This window comes from Salvia hispanica, chromosome 5 (genome assembly GCF_023119035.1).
Source record: "Salvia hispanica cultivar TCC Black 2014 chromosome 5, UniMelb_Shisp_WGS_1.0, whole genome shotgun sequence".
Lineage (NCBI taxonomy): Eukaryota > Viridiplantae > Streptophyta > Magnoliopsida > Lamiales > Lamiaceae > Salvia > Salvia hispanica.
Window position 1 is genome coordinate 39,817,180 of NC_062969.1, and position 10,259 is coordinate 39,827,438.

The window sequence follows — 10,259 nt, forward strand, 5'->3', positions numbered from 1 at the left end:
AAAAGTTTAAAAAAATTAAAATAAAATAGTGATGATGTGGAATGAAATGGAATGGGAACAATGACGAACACATGAATTGAAACTCGTGGGATCGAATAAAATAGAAAATAATATAAATAATAAATAGTATAATATTTAAATAATTATTTTTTTATAAAACACTTACTTTAAATAGTTTATTTTCTAACTTAAACTTTTTTTATGTTATCTTTAAATATTTTAACACTAATCTTATTGATGTTTATCAATACTTTTAAAAAAAGTTAAATAAAAATATAATGAAATTATCATTAATGAAATGAACAGTATAATTATAATTACTCTTAATTAATCTATAACTATTTTAACTTTCATCGCTTTTTAGAGTAGGCCCAATTATTCAGCCCATTTTATACAAAAGTAAGAATTAGAATATCGAACACTGTCTTCTTCTCCATCGGTTCTTTCCACAGCGGCGAGCCCTGCCTCTTCCTCTCCATCTCTCTCATCTATTCTTTCAATTGTTATACCCTATCTCTTTTATTTGCAGCACAGAATGAAGAATTGCGGTGGAGATCTGTCTCTTGGTGTCAAGGCGGAGCTCCGTGGAGTCGAAGGTGGAGTTGCGCCGAATCTCGGAGATCCTTTAATAGAGTTTCCGGCATCTAGAGACGGACGACGGTGGGGTCGACTGACCCCACTTGACGCCACCTGGGTCCGTCATTGAATGGAAAGGCTCTTTGCGAGGGCCCTTCCGTTATAGGGAAGGACCCTTCCATTGTGAGTGGTCTAAATTTGCTAACGATTATAAGAAACTTCTTCTCTTTTGAAGAAAAATCAAAAAACAAAATAGAAAAATAAGAAATTGCGAAGAAATCGCCAATTATTTTAAGCATTTGAATTCGGATTATAAAAAACTTATTAAATCAAATATTCACTAACAGAAAAAATAAATTAAAAATTTATTTAATCGTCTTTTAATAAACATTATACTACCAAGAAAATAATGCCGCCTATTGCGACTAGCACTGCCTCCACATGGCGTAATATATTGGATTGTACATTAGGTAAATTGGATTTTGTCGCATTGACTGACCAGTAATACATGGTCCAATTAAATAAATTTCAATTCTAGTAAATTATTGTTAGGTCACACTTTCTTAATATTTTAATGCACAAACAAAAAATATAATTAACCCTATGAATGGTAATAAACACTTTTATTTATACTAGAATTTTAATAAAAGTCTTTTGATAAAAGATTCCCCGATGATAAAAAAAATGACACTAATTATACCATTAATCTCATTACTTTATATAGTAATATAACTGGAGACATAGGGGCTCGTCACTAATTTTCATCTTTAAAAGGAATAAGACTTTTTTTCTTCTCTAAGGGTAACCACAATAGACGTGCCCGCCGTATGGCGCGGCGCAGCCACGACGGTCACCGTGGTTGCGCCAAAGCGTTCTATTGCATGCCGTGGGTATTTTCCGACTTTTTTTATTTGCTTAATTTATTTCTATAAATACACCTCTTCCTCATTTTTTACTTCACGCATCTACACTACAAATCCACTGCCATATTTTCATCTGTCTACGAGTTTTTTACACAATGCAAGGCGGAGACAGTGATTCTCCCGGCACAGGAGAATCGTACTACCACAGCAGCGTCGGGAGTCAGTATCCCTGCAGCGGGACTCAAGTCCCGAGTACCGGCACCAACACTGCCGTCGACGCCCCCCGGCTACACCGAATATGGGGGTTCGGGGTGGCAGGGTGCTCCTCAACCCCAGATGTGGGGTCCCTCCACCCCATCGTGGAGGTGGCAGGGTGCCCTTCCATCCTATATGTGGGGTCCCTCCACCCCATCGTGGGGGTGGCAGGGTGCCCTTCCACCCCAGATGTGGGGCCTCCCGCCAACCAGAGGCCTTTGGATCGATCCCAATCGGCATTTGGGGACTATCGGCCTAACATGGACGCAGTGAACAATCTAGTGATTGATACTCCTACTCTCTCTGCCCCACCCCCCAAAACCATCGTTGATTTTGATTCGTTGACGTTCGAGCAGATGGGGATCAGTCCAGCACGGTAGGAGAATCCTATATCGCCCACGTCATCGGCATCGGTACTGGGCTGCGTGGAGACGCCAACGCCGAGCCAGAAAGCGGGTGGGAGAGGGAGGTGACCCGCGCGATGGTGGGAGGGGCGGGAGTGGCGGCCAGAGCCGTTTTGGCGGTTTGTACTACTCGCAGGAGAAGTCCATTGTTGTGACAAAGGCGTGGTATTCAATCTCGGAGGATCCAGCTGTTGGAGCGGATCAGACGGGAAGCGGTTTCTGGGCCCGCGTCGTCATTGCCTACGACGAGTTCAAGCCGTGTGGGGATATGTGAGGAGTGTTGGAGAGAGAAAATTAAGTAGGCTACCAAACATCTGTTAAGCCATAATAACTCTACTATCTTGGCCTATATCTTACCTACCAAATAAGCACTTGCTAAAGAATAAACTCAAAAAAACAAGTGCAACCAGAATATCATAAATCTGCAGCTTATATCTTTCACAATCAAACAAGGAGAATAATTTAGACTGCAATATCTACACACATGCTCTCTATCATAATCTTCATAATCTTTCACAGACGATTTTCATAACCATAACGACAAGTAAAGAGAAGCAGTTGAGAGTTACAGAGGTTTAGACTTTAGAGAGAAGCTACTCGAGCAAATACTTCAGAGGGAGTCATTAACAGAAGGTAAGCTCCTAATTCTTTTGTTGATTTCTCCCACCCTACTTATCCCATCCCATGTCTTTGAATAGGGATACGATACTTGGCCAGTAACTGCATGAAATGAAATAATAAAAATATTGAGAAAACATATAAGCTAAAAGAGTAATTAAAACTGACCAAACTTATATTGGAATTAAAATTAATAAACTTAATTTTTGTAATAGAATTCTCTAGAATGTAGTAGGAGAATATATAGATATTTGTTCTAGAATGTGAGATGTATGCCTATAAATATGTGAGTTATACCATTTTGCACAAGTTGAAGAAGTTGAAAACTTAAGAAAGTTTGAGAAATAGAGAGTTACATCACAACCCCTCCTAAAACATTTTTCATATATTCTACCCATTCTCCTCTCAAATATATCTCCAAACTAAATTACTCCTCCAACATATATCTTATATATTCCAACAACTTACTCGTTCAAATGGAGTGTATGATGGAAGACTTCGACAACCTCAAACAACAATTCTGGGAAGATCTTCATAAGCTCACGATGGTTTTCAATATTGCTACCATCTTTTAATTCCATCTGTAATTAAATACAAAATTAAATATTAAAATCAAAAAAATATAATAATTATATATATAGTACATCTTACATGTTCAATACAACATCTCCAAAATCGAAGTTTATCCATCCCATGCTTGGCGCTGCGTTTGTCGAAAGACGTGTGACCATTGAAATTGAAATTCAAGACAGTTTTCAACTTATGAGATCCATAACTCTTAACTTTTTTAGTCCAATCATACATCTTAAAATAGTCTATAGGGAAATGATCATAAAAAGAATACAATGGCAATGCATCAAATATGAGACGATACACCCTCTTCATAAAAGCTATTTGTTCTATCTCATCCCAAAAGATTGCCAAATTTAAACCCCAAGTTCCCTTCAAAGACTGAGCCTCCGTATCCGCAATTGACACCCTACATAAGAATTTTTTTTTTAAGTATGCAAATGTTTAATTCGCAATATTATAATAAATGGGTAACAAATATTAGTACCTTTTATTCAATTGCATTAAGCATAAGTAATTACACTCATCACTCGTAATACCCTCCGAGAGAGGAACCTTAGATACGTCAAATGGATACATAAAAGCCCTTTCCATTAGGATCTTCATATCGTTTATGTCATCACAATGTAGTTGTTTGATATTTTCTGCCGTCTCTTGTTTTGGATCATTGGTCATGTTGAAAAGTATGCCAATTGGAGTACCGTCTTGTTTGATTTTTATCGCAACACCATTTAGAATATTTCCATGAAACGCTTTGGCTCGATGAATTGCCGCAAGGCCATAAGTGACGGGGCCAAAGACATCTTTAAACTCTTTCATGATTTTCCTCCACCAAAGCATATGAGTACCATCTTTACAGTAGTACTCACACGCTTCCCTCCTACCCATATTTTCTACAAGTTTCTTTTCTAACCACTCATCTAGAGTGCAGTGTAGATCCTCAGCTAGGAAACACTTGTTTCCCTCATCAAATAATATCATATGGAGGGTGTTGGAATTTTCGATTTCATTAAAATGAGATTGAGTGGTATAGCAATCAAAGTCATTTGTGAAGACTGTGCACGAGATTGTTATATTCAACGCATTGTCTGGCATGGATAGAGAGGCTTTCTTCAAAGATGTATTAGGATCACGCATTACTTTGTAACTAAACTTCCCATTGACTAATCCTATCTCTATATCACGTTGTTCTGCTGGCTCCATTCTATATTAAAAAATCACATACAATACAAATTAATTATGGGAATTGTATACTTGATTATGAATGTTGATATCATCTGATCTAAAGCGGTACATAAAAATTTAAATAATCATACTGACTAATAAAAATATGGATTTTGGGATCTTTACATCTTGATATTAGTGTAATAAGTATAGCCGATTTACAAAATAAAATATTGTTGATCAAATACATGAAAATTTAAATAAAAAAGAAAGGAGGTTTCTTAGAAGTAATTAAACATAAATGTCATTAATAAGCTGGATGGAATAAATTTCTTAAAACAGGCTGGCTAGCTATGAAATCTGTCATCAAGATTTGATAAAGCTTAAACGTCACTAAAAAATCAGATCGAAACAACAGTGGTGCGAATAGTAGATAAGAATCGGTGAACAGAGATCAAACCTTGCACGAAATCAACGCCGGCTCCTTTCACAGTCTACGGTCTCCGAATCGTCACTGTTGTTGCATAGAAAGCGAATGGAACCCAAAATCCAGCGTCTATAAGGTCAACGAATGATCACCTACTCCATATTTGAAAATATTTCTTGCTACACCAGTTATAATTTGACGTGGACTGAAACACTATTTTTTTTATTACTACAGCTGTACCCCAAATAACACACTTCCCATAGGAACTAATTAATTACTAAAATTTTCAAAATACTGACCATACCACCAAAGTACCTAAGATTGTCCACAATATTGGACGCTTTGGTGGACAATCCAATTTTTTTTTTTCACAACCACATGCATCCACAGCAATAATGGACACGCACAAGCTACAAATGACATTGTTTTATCAATTGATTATATATTTTAATTCAATTAGAATTAAAATTATTGGACTAAAAATAATTAGAAAAAAACTGTTGATTTAATAAATAAAAGTTGAAAACTAAATCTTCGTTGTATTACATGAAAGGAAAGTTATACAACAAAAATTATCTATATTACACAATTTCTTCGGACTACGCCCCCTCCCCTATGTGCCCAAAGCTCTTCAACCAAATCGGCCTTAATTAAGAAGATGATAAACACTCTCTGCAATTCAGAATCGAAATTGAAAACCAATTAAACAAACATACTAGCATACAAACGAAAACACGATGCTATGACGAAGGTTGTGACGCCAATTTTTCTCACATTTAAATATAAACTTTATTAATTAAAATTTTGATAACACGAAATCTAATTTTGGATATACTACATTCTATTATCCTTATTTTCCATACTTCAATTAATGATTGAATAAATCTAATTCAATCATATATTCTGCAAATCTCGTAAAATAAATGAAAAGCAACATATAAACAAATAAGGCCAGTTAATGTGGTAAAAATCTATTTTAGAAAGAAGGTTCCTGATACAAGTTTTAATTAATAATAATAATTATTATTATTATTATTATAATTTTAAGACATATTTGTACCGACCCACATCTTATATGCCAATTGCCAAATGGTAAACATTAAAACCAACTAAAGGTGATAGGGACTCGAACCCAACCGGGAACCAGGCGACGATGAGCAGCCCATTCACGCCCGAAGAAGTGAAGATCCTTGAATATCTTTACTTTATTATATTTCCATTGCTAGACTTATTTCTTGTTATTTAATTATGTTATATTTTGTATTCTTTTGATATCTTGCAAGGCAAGATATCGTTTGGGTCTAGTTTATAATATCCTCGGGTTTTCTTGTCGGTTCTTTCCCGAGACGAACTAGGAACGTCGAACCGTCTAGGGTTGCGGATTCTATAAATACTAGAATCTCATAGATAATTAAATCATTGAGAAATATGAATTAACTTCTATTCTCATTCTTGGTTCCGAAACCTAGCACTCCAACTAGGTTTATCTTCCTTTTGTTCTTGTTACAAACGGTGTGCCGAATCCCGATAGAACGAGGTTCTATCAATTGGGTGATGAGGATCCTTCACCGAGTGTTGTCGATCCTTATGCACCATATAATGATTGTGGTCATTTACATGTAGGTGAACAGGTGTTGGAGCTAGAATCATTTTGGTTTAAGGATAAAATGTATGTGCAACCTTCATCTCAGTAGATACGAAGGAGAATGAGGAGGATGATATGTATACTGAAATTTATAAGATTCTTCATAGCTATTTTGACTCCCACCTTGAGGGCAAGGTGGATTTCAACCGTGGGGGAGTTGATAGGGACTCGAACCCAACCGGGAACCAGGCGACGATGAGCAGCCCATTCACGCCCGAAGAAGTGAAGATCCTTGAATATCTTTAGTTTATTATATTTCCATAGCTAGACTTATTTCTTGTTATTTAATTATGTTATATTTTGTATTCTTTTGATATCTTGCAAGGCAAGATATCGTTTGGGTCTAGTTTATAATATCCTCGGGTTTTCTTGTCGGTTCTTTCTCGAGACGAACTAGGAAGGTCGAACCGTCTAGGGTTGCGGATTCTATAAATACTAGAATTTCATAGATAATTAAATCATTGAGAAATATGAATTAACTTCTATTCTCATTCTTGGTTCCGAAACCTAGCACTCCAACTAGGTTTATCTTCCTTTTGTTCTTGTTACAAACGGTGTGCCGAATCCCGATAGAACGAGGTTCTATCAGGGCGGTTTGCCGGTACGTTCTTCCCACCACTCTGGGGAGCCCACCAGATCGAAACACGTTTCTTTTGTGTGTTTTTTCCGGCCACAGTGGGTGCACAGACCAACTTGAGCTTGTCTTCCTCAGTTCACCTACTCCAGTTTCTGCCACCTTTGTCTCCTCTGCCTCTGCCTCTCCGCCGCCCTGGTTTCCGGTGGGCATCGGGCAGCCAATCCGGCACCTATTCCGTGCAAGGCCTCCTTCTCGTTGGTATTTCCCTGTCGAAGGACGAACAATCGGGCCTCTTCTTGTCGCTAAAGTATAAACCGCCTTCCTTTGTATATTACTCTTTAAATAGAGTCTGTACATCCCCTATACAAGGTAACTATGATAATTAGGAATAAGATCAATTACAATTATTCTACGTCTGATTTGGTGTAATTCTGATTAGGTGCTGATTTGATTCTCCTTTCCATTTCTAACACATTCTCCATGGGAGAATGTATCACACTTTATAATTTTTAATGTATTTTGTAGTATTATTTTATTTTTAAAAAATCATTTATCTTTCTATATACCTTTTCTCTTTGGAACGAGGTTCTATCAATTGCTCTCAATGAAAGCACCAATTGATAGAACCTCGTTCTATCGGGATTCGGCACACCGTTTGTAACAAGAACAAAAGGAAGATAAACCTAGTTGGAGTGCTAGGTTTCGGAACCAAGAATGAGAATAGAAGTTAATTCATATTTCTCAATGATTTAATTATCTATGAGATTCTAGTATTTATAGAATCCGCAACCCTAGACGGTTCGACCTTCCTAGTTCGTCTCGGGAAAGAACCGACAAGAAAACCCGAGGATATTATAAACTAGACCCAAACGATATCTTGCCTTGCAAGATATCAAAAGAATACAAAATATAACATAATTAAATAACAAGAAATAAGTCTAGCTATGGAAATATAATAAACTAAAGATATTCAAGGATCTTCACTTCTTCGGGCGTGAATGGGCTGCTCATCGTCGCCTGGTTCCCGGTTGGGTTCGAGTCCCTATCACGCCCCCGCCGCACAGAGGAGGAAAAACGACAGTCGCAGTCGCAGGAAACAGAGGAGAAGCCGTCGCCACCATCGGAGGCAACTCAGGAGGAGCTGTTACCGCATGGGCGAGGGTACAAGGACCGGAAATGCCTAGGTCGAAATTTCAACAGAGAAGGCTTCATCTTCGACGGAGGTGGCGCAAATGGATCCTAGAGCCTCCAACTTCCACCCAATTGAATTTTGACCCCAAAAACTCTCCTAAATTCTGGCTAGTACCCCATCCAAACAATCGCTCTCTATTTCGCCTACCTAAAACCCAAATATTCCAAAACATCCGAAAATCCATACTTTGTCAAAATTCTTTTCAGGCCCTCAAAAAATTATCCAGTTCCTATGCCTTATGTACATCGTCAGTCGGTAAAAGTAAGAACTGGATTTTTGATTGTGGAGCCACCGACACAATGACCTATGATGCATCAGATATTACTAGTATGCACGATGCACCACAAAATTACATCCAAACTGCGAGTGGAGAGTTAACCAAAGTAAAAGGGGCGGGAGCCGTGAAAATTTCACCATCCTTAACATTGTCAAACTGTTTATATATTCCTTCCCTATCTCACAAATTGCTCTCCATAAGCCATGTTACCAAGGAATTAAATTGCACGCTTCTAATGCAACCGCACTTTTGTCTTTTACAGGATATCAGAACATGGCGGATAATTGGACGTGACACTGAGAGGGACGGTCTGTACTACGTTGATGAGATAGCTCAATCCGGAACCGCTATGCTAACTCACGGATCTACGAAAAGGGAGGCTTGGCTTTGGCATCGTAGAAAGGGGCATCCATCCACGGGTTATCTAAAAATACTTTTTCCTAAGTTTTCTCTAGATTTAAATTGTGAGACTTGTTCATTGGCCAAAAGTCATAGACATTCCTACAAATTGAATAATACTCTTGTTGGTTCACCTTTTGATCTTATTCATTCTGATGTGTGAGGTCCATCACCAGTTACTAGGGGTTAAGGTCTTAGATATTTTATTATTTCCATGGATGATGGCACTCGTATGATGTGGGTATATTTTTTTAAACAAAAAAGTGAGGCTTTTTATAACTTTGTTCATTTCTTTAAGAAAATACAACTCAATTTCGGAAAACTATCAAAGTCTAGCGGTCTGACAGGGGGGGGGGGGGATTTGTTAATTCCATTATGAAAAACTTCTTCCTTGAAAACGGCCTAGTTCACCAAACAACTTGTCCATACACTCCCGAACAGAACGGCGTCTCCGAAAGATGAAACTGTACCCTTTTAGAAATGGCTCGTGCCATGCTCATTGATTCCCATACTCCCCAAAAATTCTGGCCCAAGGCTGTTGCCACATCAGTCTACCTTGTCAACCGTCTCCCAACCAGTACCCAAACATGAGAGAGATAAACTATCCGCATGTGCGGTCAAGTGTGTTTTCGTAGGATATGGGGTGGATCAAAAGGGATATAGATGTTATGACCCTAAGTCAAATCGGGTTATCACCACTATGAATTGTGATTTCCTTGAGAGTGAATACTTCTTTAACCACCTTAGCAGTCAGAGGGAGAGTGAGAGAGATACCACAGACTCGCTAAGTCAGTCAATGCCAAGTCGGCCTGAAGTATCCCTAGGCCCACCAATGCCAATCCAACTCGAAGAAGTCGTCAGAACAAATCCCAAACGTACAACAGACCGCGACTCAATGTGACACTATTCAAAATCCACCCCTACTGATACCCACTGTAAGTTCGCCTACGTCTCAAGTTGTTGCTAATAATATTCCTGAATTGGGTGATAACTGTAGTTCTGAGGCAGATACAGAGGCTCAGAGTGAGCCAGAAATTTGTGATTTAATTGAAGAACATGTGAATGAAGAGATTGGCAAGTATACCCGTCCGGTCGATCAACAAGGGGAGTGCCACCTAAGAGGTATAGGCCAGAAATGTTGGGAGGAGCAAAGGCCTGATACTCAATTGCAAATATTGCAACAAGGCATATAACTGAAATGGCCAAACCATTTGAGGCGGCATTATGTGAAGAATAAGAAATTCCTTGCACGACAGAAGAGGCTTGGAGGCACAAGCATTGGAGGGAAGCAA

General features: G+C 38.2%; 1 protein-coding gene across 1 annotated transcript; it reads right to left on the minus strand.

Moving 5' to 3' along the window:
- Positions 1–2,483: 2,483 nt before the first annotated feature.
- Positions 2,484–5,046, minus strand: LOC125187483. Its single transcript, XM_048084081.1, has 5 exons — positions 4,911–5,046; positions 3,774–4,490; positions 3,368–3,695; positions 3,185–3,297; positions 2,484–2,818 (listed from the first exon to the last, which is right to left on the minus strand). Exons 2-5 carry the CDS (start codon positions 4,487–4,489, stop codon positions 2,767–2,769), a joined length of 1,209 nt encoding a protein of 402 aa, XP_047940038.1. The 5' UTR covers position 4,490; positions 4,911–5,046; the 3' UTR covers positions 2,484–2,766.
- Between the last annotated feature and the right edge of the window lie 5,213 nt (positions 5,047–10,259).